Source organism: Amblyomma mixtum, chromosome 6 (assembly GCF_055824585.1).
Source record: "Amblyomma mixtum isolate Tamu chromosome 6, ASM5582458v1, whole genome shotgun sequence".
Taxonomy (NCBI): domain Eukaryota; kingdom Metazoa; phylum Arthropoda; class Arachnida; order Ixodida; family Ixodidae; genus Amblyomma; species Amblyomma mixtum.
Genome location: NC_143017.1, coordinates 26,065,673 through 26,088,298, shown reverse-complemented (window position 1 = coordinate 26,088,298; position 22,626 = coordinate 26,065,673). Strand labels below are relative to the sequence as shown.

Below are 22,626 nucleotides of genomic sequence, written 5' to 3'. Positions count from 1 at the left end.
AGAGCAAGAACCAAAATACAGGTATCGCCGCCACAGGCCAAACTCGCAAGTACAAGCGTTATGACGTCATAGGACAAAGCAGTGTTGCTAGAACCAATGGTTCTAGCAACTCTAGGACCCGAGAAGCCACAAATCACTGAGGCGCAGCCAATGCATGCGCAAATCTCCTTGACGTCGCCAGATGGCGCCACGTGTCCGGCAGCTACGCGCGCGCCTGAAGCATCGGGACCAATCAGCGGCTGCTCCCCGGCGTTAGGCGGGCTCCCGCTATTCCGCTAGCGGTAACAAGGTACACAGTATGCTAAAGGTGTCTATTTGCGAGAACTTCGTTGACGACTTCGAGAACAAGATCCATCGTAACGCTGGCAAAACGCCAGTGCAAACGTAAGCGAAGCGACTGTAGCGACGGCCGGCGGTACGTGCGGCCGGTGGTACTGCTGGCTGTCAGAAATCACGGAGTCTGCGTTACGTCATGTTCACGTCATGTTTCCCGTCACTTAGTCCTGTGTCGTCATAGGAGAATCCCAAGTTTGAATCAGAGCGGCGGGAAAAACTTTTTCAACTTCGAATCCAAATTTCTTAGAAATAAATGCATCTTTCGCTGCCGGCCAAGTGGCAACAAAGCCATGACTTGCCGAACTATCGGATTTTGCTATAAAAAAATATTGATAGTGCTCTCCTCACTGTCCCTTTAACGTCCGGCTCCCGCCCTTTTTTTTTAATTCTGCCTCGTACGGTGGACGGAGTCGACCAACGCGTGGAGTGCCTTTCACCCAGTCCCGTGGCGGCTTGCCGCTCTGCCATCGGCGGAGTAATACGTAGTAGTCCGTAGTAGCAAATAGTCCGCGCGTATTTTTATTTCTGCGGGCTTATTTTGCGGCTATATTATCTGCGAATGAAACTATTTATTCATGGAAACCTAAAAAACAAAATAAAGTGAAAGCAAAGCCTCCATGGAGCTGGCTGAAAGGAACTTCACGCGTTGGTCGACTCCGCCCATCGTACGAGGCAGAATTAAAAAAAAAAAGGGCGTTAGCCGGACATTAATTCAATTTAATTAGGGAAATCGGCCATACAGGGCAATAAGTTGCAGTTTCTAAGAATGCTAGGAACGTGTATATTGAGTTCCCGCGGCAAAAAGACAAGTTCAGAATCCTCTTCAGTGCACCTTTAATACAATGTTTTATGAAAACCATTTAGAATTTGTCATGTATCTTTACTGAACCGATGAAGCCGGTGCGGTGGCTCAGTAGTTATGGTGCTCGGCTGCTGACCAGAAAGACTCTGGTTCAATCCCGGCCGCGACATCCGGATTTCACTAAAGGCGAAATGCTAGAGGTCCATGTATTGTGCGATGTCAGCGCACGCTATAAAGAACATCAGGTGGTCAAAATCATCAGCAACGCTCCACTACGGCATCCCCATAGTCTGAGTCATTTTTGGGACGTTGAACCCCATTTAGAGCCAAGCCGAAAGATTACCTTTCTAAAGTAAGACAGCCAAGATATGCCATTCGTTGTAAAGCACGCGTGTAGAAATGGAGTAAAATTAGTTACTATTATATTATTTTTTCCTTTGCGCGTACAGGTCAACATGCCCAGATGGTTGACGACAACAGGCCACAAGAATGCCTCTGAGGAAAGTATAGCAGGACCATTACTTTCAACTTTTAATTGTATAATATAGTGCATTTCTTATGGTGCTTGCACTGCATATGCCCAGCCTGGATAGCTTTGAAATAGACTAAATTTCTAACTACACTGATCATCAGTGAAATCGGTGTGGTAACATTTTTCAATGGTTTTAGGCTGTCTATAGACAGTCTGAAATGATGGTCTACTGAAGGTCTAGGACAGAGGTCTATAGACCACCAACCAGCCATCCCACTGAACAGCTCTGCCATTATAATTGTGAATCTGTCGTTTAGCGAGAGTTTCAATCTGTCCAAATGATTGCTCACCTAAAGGAAATATTTCGCCTATATGTGTACACAACAGACCTGTTCCTTATCTTAATCTCTTTCTCAGCTTTACGAGTACATTTGTTCAAGTGTGCGGAATGGTTTTCAGTTTGGGAAGCCAGCATCGTGGCGTGGTTTAATGGATAGGAATTGTTTACAGCTGGAACAGGCGGCGCAAGATAACGTGCTCCCGTTGCTTTATGGTCACAACATTCTAGGATGCGCTCCTTCACAGAGTGCATGCTTGGCAGCAAACATGTAACATATTCTGCGCCTTAACTTGATGCAGAGGTTATACAGCATTGCAGTTGTGAAGCGGCAAGGTATTTTTTTAACCATACAAGTACTTTCACTACATGTGGCGGCATTTAAAAGAGAACAACACGCTAAAATGAACGGACTTCAGCAGGAAGCAAGCAGAAAAATGAGCACAGTAGAAAAAAAAAACAAAATTTTCAATTTTCTAGTTGGATAGATCTGCAATTATATTATTTGCTTTTATTTCTGCCCCCCTCCCCTGAGTTTTCCTTTCAGGCTGCAAGTTAGAGCTGACTAGCTAAGGGAAGCTGCAACTATCAGCTTTTTTTTTACCACCTGTGGTTTTTTTCACAATCACCCTTGAATGATAACTAGCGTCCTCCTGACAGAAGTTGTGTAAAGTGAAAGGGCGCATCGCTTGGTTTCCGCCCTGGTAAGAGAGGAAAACAAAAGAACCTCGAATGATACACTTTATTTCGTGTCACATGAAACGTCTCTTTATTTATTTATTCGTTTTCAATATATATTACACCGTCGAAATAAGTTCCATCCCAAAGAGTTCTGAATGACACACACAGGAGGACAAAAGAAAAAAAAAATGTGGGCGCCAAGACAGGTGGAGGACGGGGAGGGGGGGTGTTGAAGATCACTCAGCGGCAATGAAACACTCGCAAGAAAGACCCTACATCAGAGAACACTTGTCACAGCGCAGAACACAAGATGGGAGGAGGAACAAGGACAGGAAACAGATTCTCACTAGGACGCACGAGAGCGGGGGGGGAGGGGAGAAAAACGCGGTCTCCCGAACGAACTTTGCGCGGCTGGCTTTGCAAGTCAAGGAAATAAAGTGTGAAAGGCATCGCAACAGTCGCCGATATATGTATGTACGCTGTTTACAGGTGCTGCGTTTGTCTAACAATTTCTGCGAAGAAGCTTCGTACAAAAGGGTCAAAGCCCTTGGACGTGCGCACGACTTTACACGCGCCTTATTTAACAGCACGGTAAACAATGTCAAGCTACTGGCATCGTCGTCAACACCCGCTGCGGCGGCACTTTGTGTTCAGTTTCCTGAGTAACAAATTTCGTCACATGCGCAGAAGGTCCTGTCCTTGTCGGCATGACGGAGTGCTCTTTGTAACAGACCTGCGTACACAGTGAACACCCACAAGAAGTCAACAACCTACACTAATCACAAACGCTAATCACGTTCGTCCGAGCCTCGCGACAGCCACAACGTAAACAAAGGATAACTTAGCTCGGCATTACAACAGTGGCGGCGAGTTTGTTTCATCCTCAGCGAGCGCAGAAGCCACGACAATGATTCGTTCAGGGCGTGACCGGAGATTCTCGGCACGCTGAGCAGCACCGGTGAGAAACTCACATGCAGTGGCAAGAGGGATGAGAGAACAGAAACACAGAACTGCAAATGGGCAGCTACGGTGGCAGTGTACGCGATGGAAAACGAACGCTCAAAGCAGAGACGATCGGTGTTCGTGATGTTAAGAAAGCGGGTAGTAAGGGGTTTTATCTACAAAGCGGTCCGCTTGCCTGCACCGTGCGCGCACCTGTGAAGGGAGAACGAGGGGAGGAGGTGAGAGGGGGAGAAGGCGATAAAATGGGACACGGCGCAGACGCGACGCAGCGCATCGTCAGCCACTGTGCACGGCTACAACACACGACGCCTAATGAAGAAGAGGCCGGCGGTGCTTACTGGCTGGCTGGCTTTAATGCGTACGCGGTACAACGACTGTGTGTGTTGCGCGAGCACAGTGAAAATGAAGGCACTCTCTCTATAATATAATAATATATTATGTTGCGAATATAGTAGCATCTCTGTCTGTAGTGATTTATGCTGGCGCGCGTTTCACCACAACACCGCCCTGCACAGCGGGGGAGAGCGCAGCGGTCCCCTTCGCTGATTATATATGTATACATTCTTTCTTTCGGCGCAGCCGGAAGGGAGCCAACCGAGAGACGAAGATGGAAAAGGGGGGGCAAACCTGACGAAAGCTGCGAGATTGAGGAAGTTGGGAACGCGGCCGCCGTGGTGATGTGAACGGAAAAAGCTTGCTTCGCTGTTCTTATGGCACCAGGAGTTTAATGCTCGCGGGAGTGTAATGTAAAGTTTCTGCAATCAGTTTTGCTATTCAGCTGACTAATTTTAGTACCGGCGCCTTTTTCCTCACCAAGTCGAGTTTGTTCCTGCTGTTGTTCAGTCAGACAAGCTGCATGCACAAGGAAATGAGAAATGCCGGACAACTGCATTAGGCTTGAGTACAATTTGATGGTTTAGTTGCACGATGAGCATCACCACGTTACACCATTCGCTAAAACTTCTACGGGCAAGCACACTTGGCATGTCCTTGGTGTCAACAATTATTTTCTGCAGTGAGTAGCTGTGGAGGTCACGATAAGTCTGCTGTTCAGTTCCTTTTACGCTACATATTCGAGATCAAGAATTACCGCACCTGCACAATGATCAGTGGAGAAAAACGATCAACTTTACTTTGCAAGGCTGTGCAGTATACACGGCATGGATGCAAAAATATGAACCATACGACTGGGACGAAATAAAGGCAGCCAAATATCAAGGAACAAAATATGATACCGCAAATAGATCTTTACAGTTTCTGGTTTAGTTTTTTCGTTATCGCCTTGTCCGCGGCACACATCAGCTAGCTGGAATAGCTACATTTTAGCTACGCAGAATAGTAACGCACCTCTTCAAGCAATGTTAGGGTATTCCCCAACTGATTTGTACTCCAAAGCCGCAAAGCATGGATACTGCGACACGACACTGCCGGCGACTACCCAGCATTACAGAGCATGAAACAAGAGGTCGAATTAGCTGTCCGTGTACAATACACGACTGCTACTCATCGACGGAACATAGATGGCAAGAAGACAGGGAAAGAAGTGTTCAAGCAGGGTATATACAGCATTCTCTAAAGGGCATAATTTTCTGCATGGCAAATCTGGCCTGTCGTTCTCTGTGCCCTCCCAGGTGAAAATCTTTCCCAGCTCAACTGGTTTATAGAACAATTCCCAGCTGGTTCCAGTTGGAACCAACTGGAACCAGCTGGGAACTACACGAGCACAGCTGTGCTCGTGTAGTTCGTTTCCAGCACTTTTCGCTGCAGCCACTCAATCACTGAGATGTGCACTAGCGGCAAATGCAACCCTAAGCCACTCGAATCTCGGTTATCGACTAGTTCAAAACAGATGTGTAGTTAGCTAAGCGGGTGTTAAGCTAAGGTCTCAGCAACCGCCTCTCTCTCACGTTGCTGAGTTGAAAGATTGTCCCAACGTCAATACCACTCCACTAAATAATCTCTGCCGGTCAAGAAGGCGTTAGTGCGCGATGCCTAACCACTAAATCACTCGGTTCTTGGTGCTGCATTCGAGAGAGAAAATTGCAAAGCAGGCGCTCACACATTCAGGTACAGGGCAGACGAGGAGAGAAGGAAAGCAGCAGCGAAGCTACGGCACTGTCACCGGCAACATCAAGCGCCCAGTGCGAGCCGAAATATATGCAAGGAACTTCCTGGGGACTGCAAGTTTACTCGTCCAAGTGCTCTCACCTCTCCACGTGTCCGGCGCTAACAATGCAGCAGGTGTTGTGTGTGTGTGTGTACATAGATCCATATACGTGTGCGCTCAGGTATTTATAAAACGAACGCGCAATAGCGGAAGGTATGTGAAAGATGATGGCATGATGGGGGAGGGGGTTGAAATCTCTGTGTCGTATGATGTCATCCGTGACGGCGATGAGGCGGTGCGCGCGCGGGAAAGCGTGATGATGAGGCTTATGGGGGATGAACGCGGCTAGCTGCGCTCGGGTTCCGCCGACCTAGCGTGAAATCCGCTTGTGCTGGAAAAACAGGTAGCGCAATATAACACTGAAACAAAGTATACGTCTACATTCTCGACTCCCTGTCTATAGGCGGCATGTTTGTACCAGCATGCTAAAGCATCATAGGTCTGTGATGGGATGGCGCCACGGCAGTGATGGGGGTCACATGTTCTATGTCAGCAAATATCCATGCGACTGCATTTAGCGACAGTGCGCACACACCGACAGCGTGAGCAGGAGAAGACGCTAGAAAGAAGGAAAGCAAACGCACTGAGACGGAAACAAAAGGCATTGAAACAAAGGGAAGGGAAAGAATGATCTGACAACTCTTTCTTCTCTTTTGTTCAACGCGGGTGCGAGCCCTTCTTGCACGACGTAGCTTTTTGGTTTGAAGTAACCTTCCCCGTGTTTAGAGCAGTGAAGGCCTAATAGTTATGGTGGACGAAGCCACAGAAGACTGGCAAAAGGAGGCGTCCAATTTGACGACTTAATTTCACCTCAGATTCCACTCAAGGCAAGAGATAAAGAGAGCGTACCTTTAAGCTACGACCGGAAGCTGGGTGAAAAAAAAGGGCTCGGACTTGAACTTGGAAACATAGAGGTAGAAAAAAAGAAAAAGAACAAAATGAACAGAATAGATGAAATAAAAAGTAAGATGGCATACAATGTACATTTATTCACGTCATGTCATGTCATAGAACGAACGTTCGCGTTTTGTGCTTCATAAATAAGTGAGCATATAACATTAAAAAAAAAAAGAACACGTTACTCCTTGGGCAGTCTAAAACATCTAAACCTTTCACCGAAGACTTTGTAATCATTAAGAAGAGGGTGAGAAGACATTGTACAGCAACGGAGCACGGCAGTAGTCTTAAGAACCTTTGTCGCTTTTTAGAAATTTTTGTCCTTCAACTGGACACCTCAACAACACATCGTCGCTCCACAATTGGCTGTGCCTAGTTCGCAACGACAGGCAGAAGAAAAAAAAAAAGCATTTCGGAGGCCGGAAGCCAACAGTCAATAACATCAATCCGAGAAACAAGATGGTCCACACTAACGATTCGGGCTACAGATGCTGCGCATACTTCTCCCAGCAGAGGACACAGCAAATGTGAGTACTGTCCGTTTTTTTATTTTGCAAGCCTTGTAATAAAAATAAATTAAACCATATTAGATACACATAATTATTAGAAATCATATAAAGATAAACACCACGTCAACGACCAATTAACAGCAGCGCATGTATCAGTGCGATTGATTCCAGTTAAACACTGCTTATCTGGCTGCGTGCAGTAGAAGCACAGACAAGTGTACAGGTAATTAAAGAGAGGAGATTGCACTGCCCCAGTCTGACGACAGCGGGGGGGGGGGGGCAGGCAGACTTCCTACGCAGCCACCACAGAAGGTGCAGAGCAGAAAAACTTGCTTCGACGAATCCCGACGAAGGAGTGGAGATACTTTTAACGCCTCTCCAGTTGCACGCAGGTCAACAAGGCACATTCAAATACACGCTTCCGCACTTGCAGTCTACGCTTGTGAGAAGTATGCGCAAGCACCTGACGTCCTGTAGCACCACCGACCACAATGCGCTGTCCAAAACTCGCGGGAGTGCCGCTATGCATTCTTGAAAAAGGCGACACGACAGACAAGCACCGACGACCGCAACCGACACACGGGGACATTTGTTTTCATATTCCTCGTAAGAGGTGGCGCTATCGGACCTCCGTTCCTTAGTTAATGGAACAAGGAACAAGACGGAATATGGAAAAAAAAAAAAGAATGGTGCAAGAACACAAAACAAAGCACTGACATAGGGGCTACTACGAAAACAACTGGAGCCCGGCAGAAATACAGTTAGTATTCCGTTGCTTGAAAAGAGAATAATATAATATCATTATATAATAATAATAGTAATGGTAGTAATTACACATCTATGGAGATCGACCGGTCACGAAGGTGCGCAATATGTACAAGAGGCAGCCCAGAACTCTCGTGTTTCCTCTGTATAATACGGGGTGTTGTGTAAGATATCACATTATTGCTTCTCTCGCTGTTCTGGTTTTTTTTTTTCTTCATTCCATCTGTGTATGATTTTCCCAGGAGACGCATTTACAAAACGCATGTGAGGCTTCCCGGCGACGAAACAATAATACAAAAAAAATTCTGGGATGAGCTTCGCGACATCTACCCGGTGAATGAACCGTTATGTACAGCGCCAAGTTTCGCCTCGTTCAACTTCGCAGCAATGCGTATGTGTGTACGTGTGCGTGCGTGTGTGCTTGTTTCTTGTGTGTGTCAGGGCGCGTGCCTCCAATCTTTCTTGACCCTCTTCATAGCAGTTAGAACATTTTCTTTTTACTCACGACGAGAACAAGAACCTGGTAAAAACGCTAATGGCTTAACAAGAAAGCGCCCGACACCGAACAACGTCTGCGCGAAAGGTAGAGGGGACAGAAAAGTGTAAGAAAGAGGGCAATAATCTCAACAATGCACCGCGGACAGGGGGCCAAAGCCTGAACCCAAATCGCCGTATCCCTGGTGATTTTTTGTTCCCTCTCAGACTGTACTGCACGCCATGCGACAACCTCAACCTTCATGATGAAGAGAGCACTGTTGTCATCTGAGCTCAAAGATAATAAGCAGTGTTCCCGAGAGTTGGATGCAACGACCCACAACAACAGTGCTTGCTGGACAACGAAACACGGCCACCATCGCACGGCCCTTTTGTCTTGGTGCGCCGGTCTGTCCATTTCATACAGCTTAAACTCTTTTAAATTTTGCGATAGCTGCAAGTTGCACACATGATGAGGGGGCCCCCCGAAATCGACCAGTAGAGAATAGATGGCAGTGGTGTCGACTGGGGGAAGCTATGAGTGAATGTGAAACAAAATGGCGACGAGTTGTGCGCGAGCTGTGAACATGATCCGATGGTGACTCAGCCGTATGTTGGGATGACACGCTCATGGCAACTGACAGGATGCTGCCTTCAAAGAAGCCTCGATTCATTCTTGAGCTAAGCATCTTCATGGACGCTTGTCGTGAAAAAAATGAGGCAAATGAGAAAGATGCGAACACTGAGCACACAAAATTGCATCACGCGTAAAAAAGGAAGAAGTGGGTTTCCTTTTACGCATGGCAGCGTCCCGACTCGGATACCACAGAGACAAAGCAACCTCTCTCTCCTCTCGCAAGCAGATTCATATCACCACAGTGAAGCTGTAGACAGTAACCTGCTCCTGATTTACTCTGCTGCACACAGAAACGTGCACATCAGCTTAAGGAACCAAACAAGAAAGAATTTTAGATGCTGCTCTCTCAAAAACATTTAAAAAGAGGAAACGAAATGACCTGTCGCAGAACACATCACTCAGCAGAGAGCACCAATTACGACTCCCTGCCTGAAGTTACATTTACTATGAGCCACGAGAAAAGCCAGGCCTGAACAAGCATGTATTCTTTTCAATGAAAGTTAAAAAGTGCCATGGCAGGTTCGTGCAAAGTAGCAAGGACACACTACCACCGCATGTCACCCCAAACGAACGTTCACATCCAAAAAAAGAAGTGCTCGGATTCGCACAAAACACCTTACTAAATAAGAGCACTTTGACCATAAAATCAATAGCCAGAACAAGTAAAACATCTTTTGTCAGGAATCAAGAGAAACTAATAGAGAGAAAAGCTCCCAATAACGATGTGTCTTCTCCGGTAGTTCCTTTTACCATGATCTGAACCTCTCATGCATTCAAGCAGCTACAAAGGCCAGCTTTCATGGGGAGCCTACGGCAGCGGAGTAACAGTCTTTTCAATGGCCACATATAAATTAAACGCTGGAGGCAACATGAGGAAGAAGATCAGGCGTTATCGACACTGCTCTGATCAACAACGCAGTGCTCCCATCAATCGCGCTCATTCGCTGGTGCTTCCCAAATCAGAAAAAGGGCGTCTTTCTGTACAGCAACCCTTATGCGGCTGAAACCCGCCTGGCGTGCTTGCTGACGAGCTGACATCAAGAGATAGGCTTTTGAGACGGTATATCTTCCAATGAAGCCCAACTTGTGTCGCATCTAATATCTCCCAATTCGCACCCGACGCTGCACCTGAGCTGTGACGTCATTGCCCTTGTTAAAAACCATGTAACAGACCGGCGAAGAAACAAATCTCCATGGATGCCTGTAGCCTGGACACAGCCATTGACACGAGATGATTGCTGGGTGCACACCGGTTTCATCACCGGAAGCCCTCCGTTATTACTCCCAGCGTGTGGAAGTCGGCGAAGAAAGCCGCATCACCTAACCCACAGCTGGAAGCAACGTCACTTACAGCACAGTAGTACACAGCCGACAACATGCTGCCCGACTTGTTCTGTGCCAAGTGGTGCCCGCGACAAGAGGCATTGCGAACACACAGAAGCCCCAACAGTGCCACTTGTCAGGTCAGAAGCAAGTGCATTTACTGTCCAGCTACCAAATGAGAAATCGCTTTGCAATAAAAAGAAGTCTCCTTCCACCAAAAAAAAAATTAACGCTGCGAACGAGGAGCGTCCCGGAGAAGACACGACCGTTTCCAGCAGACTGCCTGAAGAGAATCTGCGTTCGTGGGAGGAAGCCTCGGGCTGCGGGTGCTGACAGCAGCCGGTGCTGCCGCAGTCGCTGCTACAGGCTGCGGCTGCCCAGGTACACAGTTTCCGCGAGCACTCAGTGGCGGCAGGGCAGGCGATGGTCGCGCGAGGCCAGAGTTGAGAGGGGCTTTCTTCTCCAGAAGAGGGGGGGTGAGGAGGGGCTCAGACGTCGACGGAGAAGAGCTCCTTGTGCAACGCCGGGAATTCCAGGTGGGGCACGGTGCGGCGGAACTTGGCCAGGGCATCCATGTGCAGCAGGCTCACCTCGCGCAAGCTGGGCAGCTTGGCGAGCAGGCAGTCGAAGGCGCTCACGTCGCCCTTGTACGGCTGCTCGTGCGTCTTGCCCAGTTCGTAGCGCAGGGACTTGAGGATGGCCGCGTTCAGCCGCTGGATCTCCGAGACCCCCTTCAGGCCTGGCCGGTCTGCGGACAAGGCAAGACAACATCTCACCGGTACTCACCTATGGGGCAGAAACATGGAGGCTAACAGAGAGGGTTCAGCTTAAGTTAAGGACAACGCAGCGAGCTATGGAAAGAAAAATGAATGGTGTAACGTTAAAGAGATCGGTAAGCGCGCTGAGTGGGTGAGGGAACAAGCACAGGCTAATGACATCCTAGTCGAAATCAAGAGGAACAAGTGGGCTTGGGCAGGGCATGTAATGCGAAGGCAGGATAACCGCTGGTCCTTAAGGGTAATGGAGTGGATTAATTCCAAGGGAAGGCAAGCGTAGCAGGGGGCGGCAGAAAGTTAGATGGGCGGATGAGATTAAGAAATTTGCGGGAATACGGTGGCTACAACTGGCAAAGGACACTGTTAATTGGAGAGACATGAGAGAGGCCTTTGCCCTGCAGCAGGCGTAGACAGGCTGATGATGATGATGATGAGGCTAGACCGTGCTCAGCAATAATTGTTTACTAGAAAGAAAAGAACTCTGCCCAAACGCCTCATAAGGAGACATCCTTTCATCATTTATTTATTTCATTCACTTTATTTATTTATTACCCCATCAATTACATGGTAAGGAGCGTGGAAAAAGCTGGACCTCTAGTTCCATGTCCCAACTGCTGTCAATGTTCGCGTTCCAATAAATGTTTAGGTGAAAAGGCTGAGAGAGTGGCTAAAATTCACACCGTAATTTCGATTAGCTGTTGCTACTTTAGCGCACCAAAATCCGGTACACGACAGTTTTAGCATTTCAGGTCAATCAGAGCAACACCAATGAAGCCAGTAACGATCCCGCGACCTCATGCTCAGCAGTAAAATGCTTTAGCCTTTAAGCCACCACAGCAGATTACCAGGTTCAATGACCAACAGCATTTAATTGTCATATGAATGAACAGTGCAGCAAATGGAGGATCGACTTCCATAAATCAAACGCACAAGGTAAAATACCACAAAATCTACACACTCACTAGAGGTACTAAGCTTTAGAGGATAGCAACTGCCACTGCCCATTCTGTTTTAGCTTGTTTTACTCCTTCGGTCCCCTTACTCTGCAGAAGTAGCTGCCTTATGCATCACAACATCTTTTGGTCATCCAGAATAAACCTTTTCATCATTCACCACAGCTGCCGTGATGAACATGCCGAGAGATGCAAAGCATCACAGACTACCTATGCCACCAACTTTTAACACCGTGGTAATCATAGCAACCATGAAAAAAAGTGTTCTATTCTTCTGAAAAATCACAGATCTGCAGGTTGGGTGTCAAGCTGTGCTGGAAACTCTGAGGACAATCTAGAAAAAAAAAATTGCCCGTGGCTTAGCCTTGCTAACCGTGAAATATTGAGCAAAAGCAGGTTCTTGCAGGTGGACATCAATGCCTGTACCTAAAAGCACAATTGCAAGCGAGTTTTCTTTTCTTTTGTGACTTGTAAACAGATGGAAGTTGATGAAGACGACGACGTGCAAATGCACAGCACAACAGTGTGTTGCAGTTTAACACGAGGTGCGACTGACTGCAGCGGCAGCATAGTGCTCTCGTGCAGTGGCCAGCAAAGCTGATCTGTTCATGTCGCCGCCGAAACACAGTCGCGGCAATATTTTATTTCATTTCTTCAGGTTGGGTAAAGTATCCCTCATTCAAAGCCTTCTTTATTTCTCGCCATTTCCTGCACCATGTGACTAACTTCAGTGGCTTCACCACACACCTGCATTTTCCAGATTATAAGGTTAATAATGCTTTCGCATTAAGAGTTTAGCTAACTGACAGCACTACTTTCATGCCAGTGAGCATTCACAGGGTGATAGCAGCAGGCAACAATAATTTGACCAGTCATATTGCTGTAAGCAATGCAGACAAATATATTTTCCAATGACAAGGACCCTTTTTCACTCTTTTTAGCAACCTCCGGAAAAGACTAGCAGGCTAAAGTAGTTTGCTTCAGGCAAACCTTCGTTTAATTAGGTGTGCATGTAGACTACTTAGCATTTTCTTAACCTGAAAGCAATAGCAAATGAAATATCAAGCCTTCACATCTAGTAATGCACCAGTTTCTCCACATTCTCTCCCACCCCACACCAAAAAATAAAACCACAACAGTGCAAAATCTCCCAAAACGCAGAAACTATGAAGCAAGGATAAACACTCACCTGGAGCCAGCAGCACGTAGGCAGAGTAGAGCGCCAGTTCTGTTTCTGTGAGCTTCATTTCGGCTATGCTCCGCACAAAGCTGAAGGCATTATTTACAAGCTTGATCTCCTGGGTTTCTGCAGAAGAAAAACAACGCCCATTAGACTCCAAACACATTATGGCATAATTCCTTCCGTGCTCGTCTTGCAATTAATACCACATCTACTAATAAAGCTCTACTTAAAAGGCAATTATACAAAGAAAGAAGAAAAAACATTCCCAATATGTGACCAAGGTGCAAGAAGCATTGAAAAGATAGGACAGCATGGTCAGATCAAAATGCACTGTGGGGTCAAGATGGTGTGCCCTGTGCTCGCGCAAGCACATCAGTGCCGCTCTTTAATACGAGCATGGCAGCTTCGAATTTCCGCTAAGTGACGTGCCTGCGCAGTTAGATCACAACAGTTCTAAAGAGTTCATTTTTGGCGCATTTTTTTTTATGTTCTCTCTTGATAAAATTTGGTGCGCCTTTCTAAATTCATTCACATCTAAAACATGCACTGCCATTCCCACTGAGACAACTTGGTCGCCAGTAAAATGACTGCATCGGTTTTTGATATTCCATTTTGCAACACTGTGGTGACAGCTTTCAGCGATCAGTCACAGCAGCCCTTCACTATTGTATCCAGGACAAGAAAGTTCACCAGAGAGCTTAACACTGGTCTAAAAATATGCATGAGAACGAACTGATCTATAGAGATTCCATCCGAGGTGCGTAGAACGTCCTAGAGCGATAGCTATGCATATAGGCCCCCTCTTCGGATGGGATCCGTACCTTACGCGTCCTCAGCGATAATGTGGAACGTAACTGCATGAACATAAATGAGCATAATCGCGCATAACACACAAGCAGGCACGCACAAGAAAAACAGTCAAGGCAATCGTTCTTATGTCCCTTTTTTATTTTTTTTTTCCTACCAACTCTGCAGTAATTTGCCTTTATATAGTTTTTCGCACATTAACAGAATTTCAGCCACGACTGTGTACACTAGCACTAGTGTAGGGGTGAACTCAGTATATCAAGGAGGAGAAAAGAATGAGAAAGCGAAAGGTACGCTGAATATCGCGCCGCGCACATTTTGCGCGCCCTGTCTCGGTTGTGGTAAGTGCTGCCAGCAGAAGGAACTATAAGAACTGCTAATGGCTCCAGTCCGGCATCGTTTGATTTACGGTATGCCCAAATGGGGCGCGCAGTTACACGTAATCAAACAAGTAGTGGTATAGATTCAAGAATAATGATTGATGAATTTCGGTATGCAGACTGTGCTCATCATGCAAATGTTAGCTCATGGCGCACAAGAGTCAGACATGCCAGCTTTCATAAATTAGTAGACGGATGTCGCAAGTTCCGATGCTGGTCTACTAGTGATCTAAATGCTTAGGCATAAATGGCGCCAATAGATTTGGCCTGCGAAAGGTTACAAATGAGCTGAATGTCTAAATATTCGTAAAATGCAGCCCCAAACAGTTACCTGATAGCAATAAGAAGCCAGAAATGACAAGTTTACGACTTAATGATATAACCATACAGTTATTTTAGCTGATGGTCACTTGACATTCATTTAGGCCACCAATAGGAAATGATGCCAACTTTTTTGGAGAGCAAGGTAAGCAATGCAAAAGAGCCATGGCAAGTGATATCAGTAGGTACCAACGGCAACGCAGCTGTACTAGAATACCCGTTGCATCATACCTTGCGTGATGAAGGCGTCCATGGGAAGGAGACTGTCGTTGTAGAGCACTGATCCCGTCCCAACGTCGAAGTACCTGCTCATCCTCAGTATGCACAACTCAAAGCTCCCTGCAAGAGAAACAGCAGCGCAACCAGTGAGCACCTCCACTTCTCCTTCCCGTCTCCGGTTTCCAGTGGCAATGTCCATTTCGCTCATCTTTCACGTTCCTCTGTCCCCGTCCGTGCCCGCACGAAGACTGCCATGGCGCAGAGCCGCTACTTGGAACGGAAAGCGCGCTTCACCTCAAGTGTCATGCACGTGTGGGGAAGCACCGTCTAAAGCGCTAAGGGGAGACACGGGTCTTGAAATGAAAATTTTTATTATTAACGATATCGTAATCGAATTGGGCATGCATATATGTGTCTTCTTCCTGTTTTCAAAAATATAATCTGTTTCAGTATACCTCTATTAGTTCCCATAATATGCAAAAATAACTGAGGCCTAATTAGCTCCATTTTTACAGCTCATTAGGCCACTTCCTTTGCATAGTTTTTGGTTTCAATTGAAATGACGACATAGCCAAAGACCTGTCATCTGCAGCTATACTAAATACACTATTTTTGAGATAAATCATACAAAAATGTTCAATTATGCCCAAGTACCATGGTTATGAAATACAGTTAGGTGACATTATGGTTCGCAAAATTTGTAATGTTCGACTCAGCCCAAAAAAAAATAGCATAGCTCCACAGTTCAGTTCTTTCTGAACTCAATGGTATAAGAGTAATTGAAATTTCACTATAAAAACATGATAATAACTTCAGTAAGGCTAGTCATAATGGCTAAGATGAGAAGATCAGATTTGAAGTGCGCGCGCCAGCCATTCAAAGGTTGTTGTAGAGGCCTCAACTAAAAAAACAGTGGAATGCAGACGTTCCGGAAACTTTTCACATATAATACCAGGATGTGGAGAAGGGATCCAGCTTTCAAACAAAACTAAGATGGCGGCCATCGGGGACGCAGTCGTAGGGTGCGGTGGGCGCGAACTTCTGCCACATTTCACTCCGAAATCGTCATTTCCGCTCGTTGTAGGCGCGAAATACACAATTTTTTAGTAATTGGAGGTCGAATTAGGCTTCGGAACTTTTTAGCTACTTTAGAGTGTGTAAATCCCGAATATGCGGTTTTTGCAAAATCGAAATTACCGCATTTTTTTTTTATCATTTCAAGACCCGCGTCTCCCCTTAAGGAAAGCGTAAAAGGTTTTTAAACAAAGGGTGTCCCAAACCAGCAGTGGTCATGTTTTCAAGAACAACAACTCAAGAAACAGGAGAAATAGCACTGAGAAAATGTTTCAAAACAATACAGCCACCATTAAGAATTCAGAAGTATTTTAAGTCTGTAATGCACAAACAGGTTAAAGGAAGATGGAAATTTTCGCTTAGAACATGTAAGTATTGCAAAAATATGTGCACGTGCTCAAGGTAACAATCGTTAGTTCGGCAGCTAAAAAATGAAGCAGCTGTGCTCGCGCCACCTAAAGCACAAGGGAGCTCAAGGCGACGATGTAAGCATGCCCCACATAACAAAAAGATGACAAAAAACATCTTGGTACCTTGCCGTATTCTGCTAAGGAACAGCAACGGCATCCGAGGCACTGCGCACTCTGCGTGCAGCACACAAGCAGCACCTAGTCGCACTGCCCGAATGAATACTCTAATGCCATTCAAAATTTACAGCTACACAACAATTAACAGGCGTATGCAAACTCAAGCGTGCCCCAAGTCTGGGCAATGGATACTGTGAAGATACTTTCCTAAGCACAAAGTGCAGCTCTGTACTAATTTGTGGTAGTGTTGCTCTCTGCGTTAAGAGATCGTTAAGAGATCGGAAGCGGGCGGAGTGGGTCAGGGAACAAATGACTGTTAAGGACATCCTAGTCAAAATCAAGAGGAAGAAATTGGCTTGGGCAGGGCATGTAATGCGAAGGCAAGATAACCGCTGGCCCTTAGGGGTAACAGTGTGGATTCCAAGAGAAGGCAAACGTAGCAGGGGGCGGCATAAAGTTAGGTGGGCGGATGAGATTAAGAAGTTTGTGGGGATACGGTGGCCGCAGCTGGCAAAGGAGAGGGTTAATTGGAGAGACATGGGAGAGGCCTTTGCCCTGCAGTGGGCATAGTCAGGCTGATGATGATGATGATGTGCCCACAATTCTTAGTGCTTCATCTACGCTGCGGCGTCACACTGCCACCCAATGAGCACCTTCGTTCATATTTCCTACGTGCGTCAGTTTGTCGCTCTCATCTTCTCGGTTTTTCTGGACAGGCCAAAGACGGTTAGATCGACTCGCTTGCGTTCACAGGCAACTGCTAGCTCCGCATACAGCACTCATTAGGGTGGCGGCTCCCTACTGTGCCCTGACCACACACGTGAGTGTGTTGCGTGATAGACAGCGGCGACCTGCCTCTTCTCCCCACAACACAGCCAACACAAACAAAGCCGGCACAGCGAAGTACACTGCACCTGGTACTGGCACCAGCAAATGTAGAGAAAGGTGTTCAAGGATTAGCGCAGAATAGATGTGCTCATTCTAGCTCGAATATCTGCCACTGCTCCCAAGCTCTTTTCTCCCACTCTTCACAGCATCTTCTTCAATTTCTCCCATCAATAATGGCAGTCCCCGAAGAAGGTCAAGTAGAGGATGCAGAGGGACACAAAGTCTAGGATGCGAGTCATGCAAACACACACATGCCATCCGCTGTCTTTCTTTGGTAGTACTGGCTGCTGCCATAAAATTCATTGCAAAGAAATGTTAGGTTATCAGCCTTCCTTATATACCTTTTTTTTTACAATTAAAAATGCTGGGGTACAAAATGCACCAGCATCAAGCAACGCTTCAGTAAAACAATCACTGTTTGTAGTACGCTAAGTCTCTAAATAAAACAATCATAATAAAGTTTCGCCTCCAGTTTTTGTACCTGAACTGCAGCCCATAATTGTTTTCATGAAAGGTAACAATAAAATTAAAAGACAGCTAGTTCTCACCCCAATAACTGAAGCCAGCACTAAGTGAGACTATTACAGCTAAGGTAGCCAGCCAGCAAACTACCAGTCTGTCATCACACACGCATTCAGCAAGCTGTTCAGCAAGACCCACAAGCTATTAATGAGGGAAACAAGCGATGTGGTCAGGTGACGACTTTAACTTCCTTCTCAAGGTGTTTACACTTGGAGAAAAAGGGGAAATGAACAGAAAAGAGGCATACCTGCTTTCAAGAGAACTATCTGGTCATCCTGGGAGAGCTTCATGAATCCAGGTACCATCTTGGCAAATTCGATTATCTGCTGGATGATCTGTGTAAGTTTCTGTGCACAGTCAAGCCAAAGTTCCTCATGTGCCTAGATAAGAGGAAGCAATATAATTAGTAAGTGAGAAGAGAAAATGCAATACCACGTTATGATATGCCAGTTATGATGGCAGAAAGACTGCTGCCAGATAAAACCAGCCAATCTAATATTACAACTGCCAATATAATATGCTATACCACCAAGGAATTAAACAATGAAGTTCAGGATTATGTGTATATGTATGCCATTTGAAACCATTAGAGCTATTAGTTACTAGTTTTATTTCTTGCTTAATAACTGCACAATCAGCGTATGGCACAAGCCACCAAGATGAATTATTGCTGGAGTGCAGGGCATATACGGTTTGCGCCACACTTAGCAGAAACACCCGAGTGTGATTCTGCGGCTTCTGCAGCTGTTACAGCTAAGACAAGTTATGAGTAAATGTTCCGAAGAGATAATGAAAGTGCTCCATTTTTTCTTTTTTTTTTACACAAGGAGATGAACAGATACGGGCACTGCAATGCTTTTCACTGCAGCGCGGGACATCAGATAAGCTTCTGCCACACTTGCCTCCTTTTCATTATGCAAGGAGTCATTGTAAGCTGCTTGCAAGACTGCATCTGTTACCACGTCAGTTTAAGGCAGAAAGCTGGGCTAGTTGGTGTTTGTACTGAGAGGACATAGTAGTAGCACTGAAAAACAGGGACGACAGGGTAGGAGAAGACAGCACAGGCGCTAGTGTCTTCTTCTACCCTGTCGTCCCTGTTTTCGAAGCGAAAAGCTTCACTGGGTTCCTCAACACCGCGCTTCGCGTGAGCTGGAGGCCATATTTGCCACTTCTGCCAATGCACGAAACCCGGCACACCTTAATAAAAAAAACAGAATAAAAATAAGCACAGAAAGGAGAATAAAAAAGAAATGAAAGAAATAAAATATCAGAAATAAAAAATAAATAAAAGACAAACAGTGTGCCAGGAAACACTCATATCTCCCTGGACACCCCAACCAGGCTGTATGGGAAGGAAAATGAAAAGAAAATTGGTTTTTAAGGAAAGGAAACGGACACCTGTCTCTCTCATGGCACCTGTCTCTCTCATACCCGAACCCCCTGTCTCTAGGGCCTTAAGGAAAATGAAATGAAATGAAAATTGGTTTTAAGGAAAAGAAATGCCTGTCTCTCACATCTTGGTGTACACCCGAAAGGAATGGACACCACAGTGCATGTCTCTAAAGCAACCATCAAAGACAGCCCCATATTCACTATGTGCATCTCCTCCTCTGCCTCCGTACAGGCAGTGTGTGGAGGGCAGAAGCCTCCACCATTATCATGCATGAACTGTGACAGCTATGACATCAAACCATGTGTAAACTGAACCTTTTCGCTTGTATATCCAGGCTTAACCAGAGCTAAGCCACTGCCAATTTTTTTAGCGCTACTACTACTATGTCCTCTCAACCACATCAGTGTGGTATTACTGCTTCTTGCCAATGTACAACCTGAAGGGAAGCTCCAAGTGCGTGCTACTCTTTCCGATCACAGTGCAACAAGCTGGAGGACGGCAGCGTCTTGCGTTGGCATCTAGTTTACCTTGTGTCATTCTAAGGACATCACCCACCATGTTCTTGTACAGCATGACACGAGAGATGTCTAGTGGCTTCCTCATCAGCTCCTGAATCTGTTCTGTGCTGTAGAGGCAGGTGCGGTTGTGTGCATCCGACACAGTCTTCGCGAGCAGATCTGCACAGTATGTGCCGCCACGGGCCACCCACGGTGAGACACCCTCCCACCAGTCGGGAGGACCGGACATCGCACAAACACTTCACTCAACACATGCGCGACTTCCTCCAGAGTAAAACTTCATCCAATCTTTGTTGTTAAAAGTTGAGGACTAAATAGAAATAAACGCCTTTCGGGAAGGACCACTGCATTCAACTCATCAGCCCTGCCCCGTGCAATCATTTACTGGAATAGTCTTCCTGACAACATTGTTCGCATCTCAGATTATGTTATTTTCAAAGAAAAAATAAGCAGCATTTTGATCTGAAGTGCTTTTTCTGAAGTGGGTTCGGTAGTGTGTTTTTCAATTTAGTTCTATTTTCTGGTTGGTTGCTTGCTATTGTATAACGACGTTAAAATAACTATCTTCTACTTGCTTCTTTTTCGCACCCCCGTTATGTAACCCCTCCCCCCCCCTCACATAATACTCCAGTCGGAGCCCGTCAGGTATTTGAATGAATGAATGAATGAATGAAATGAGAAAGACAAGCTACCACTTTATCAAAAATGCGAGCAGTAGTGTGCATGATGCCAAAGAACGTCCTAAATGTCACAATGGGTACAAAGCATACGTTGAATCTCTGTCAGACACTACAAACCACTTTTCCTTGCTCTGTAAAGACTGACTGGTGCACTCAAGTCTTCATTAAATGCAATTTTAACATTCTACCAAACCACCTTAAAGAAATCAGACTGGTCTAATCATAGCACTTTATTTTAAGATTAATCAAGTATAGTTTGCACGAAGCACCTTCATTGCTTTGCACTGTTTATCATATGCAGCTCAGAGCTCTTTGTGCAGGTCATGGGAAGGGAAGTGCGCAAACACCTGTAACACTAAGAAAACTTTTTTAGACTGTTGTTTATAACTTATTCCATTTAAAAAAAGAAATACCATTGTTCTGGCCAGTTACAAAGGTATCAACCGCTTTTCACCAGTTTACACAAGAATGCATCTAGCCAATAGTAAGGCATGTAAAAAAAATCAACTAGTGAGCTGTTTGATATGGGATGGTAAGTAGTAATCTGTACTTTCCAGCTAGCAGAAATTCAAACATGCAATTTGATTCCAGCAAAGTACCGAACACAATGTTTTTTGCTGAACTGAGCATAAATTATAACACGCAGCTTTTACAATGAGTTCTGAGCCTCTAGCAACCTTTCCTCTCTTCCTATAACATTCCCTTATTACCACCTGCTTTAACATCATGCCAAATGAGTTATCAAATGATTTGCTAACTCAAATATCAAAATAATTGCAACATGTGAGAGAGCTAACTCATGTCAGCTAGCATGTGCTGACATGTCAGTGTGTTTAAAATATTCTTCCACCGATGTGGTATGTATACGCTGTTACAGTAACTCCTGTGAATGTCAGTGCCACGACAGCAGTGTGTTTTTCATTAGTGCCATGGCTGGGAACAAATTAAGCAATGCTTCAAAAATTATGGAGTAGTCTGATGGCAAAGACACCAATCAACATTACGCTACACAAAAGGGCACAACACTGCCTGGATGCAGCACGTAGCTAACAACAAGAGCAGGAAGGTCTAAGCCATCAATATGAAACATTAGGACTATTCCTGGTGAAAATCTTTCCCAGCTCAACTGGTTTATGGAACAATTTCCAGTTAGTTCCAGTTGGAACCAACTGGTTCCACTTGGTTCCAACTGGAAATGGTTCCATAAACCAGTTGAGCAGGGAAAGATTTTCACCAGAAAACTGATAAGGTGAGGCAATTACCATAAACTAGTTCTGCATGAAAAAGATTCAAGCGCAAGGACTTGAAGTTGCCAGCAGAAGCAGTGCTTCATCCCTGACACACAATCTTGAGAGATTAAGCAACTAAAGTACATTGAGCTCTATTTAATGTTACCACGTAGCCTAAAAAGCCTTCAATAGTTACCTCTGCTCATCCTCATTGCATGTAATGCAGAAATAAAGTCGCCATTTAATTAAACCTGCAGTCAGAACTGTTCATAGCGGTCAGTCACAGTCACTGAACATTCAAGCTGTGGCTTATAGGACACAATTGCTAGCACGTCACTATACCCAAACTCACTGGCATTGCACATGCAGCTCTGTAGCCCCCTGAACCTGTTTCCTACAGGAAATTACATACTTTTCTTCCTTTGTCGTTTCTAAATCCTTAATTATGCGCTAAAATAATGTTTGTTACAAACTGCAATTTTTAAGCACTGTTTCTTGAAATGGTCACATACTGATTGCAAGGTATGATATACATTTCCCTGGCACAGCATCAATGGAAAAAATAAGAATGAGCCAGCTACTGAGAAAGTCTGCAGTGGGGACTGGTTGGGAGAAGTGATGGTCATAATTGCAAAAGGGGCAAAAGTTTTTTTCCACACGTTTAGCCTGCTAGTTGCTTTGGGTCATGAAAGCAAAGTAGTTCATGCCTGCGATAACTTACTGTTACATGATAAACATGAAAAAAACATGATAAAACATGGCAGCTCTACACGTTTCCCAACATGCACAACAA

The 22,626-nt window shown here is 45.5% G+C and overlaps 1 protein-coding gene across 5 annotated transcripts in view; it reads right to left on the bottom strand.

Annotated features, from left to right (window-relative positions):
* Positions 1-2,673: 2,673 nt before the first annotated feature.
* Positions 2,674-22,626, bottom strand: part of Hr3 (nuclear hormone receptor 3 ROR-beta) — a 167,741-nt gene continuing 147,788 nt past the window's right edge. For all 5 annotated transcript variants that reach the window (XM_089547689.1, XM_089547690.1, XM_089547692.1 and 2 more), the window contains 5 exons: positions 19,962-20,083; positions 18,261-18,393; positions 15,015-15,122; positions 13,282-13,398; positions 2,674-11,111 (listed from right to left, as the gene is read on the bottom strand). In XM_089547689.1, coding sequence (XP_089403815.1) covers positions 10,852-11,111; positions 13,282-13,398; positions 15,015-15,122; positions 18,261-18,393; positions 19,962-20,083 — 740 coding nt within the window. In that variant the 3' untranslated portion in view covers positions 2,674-10,851. The remainder of the gene's footprint in view (positions 11,112-13,281; positions 13,399-15,014; positions 15,123-18,260; positions 18,394-19,961; positions 20,084-22,626) is intronic.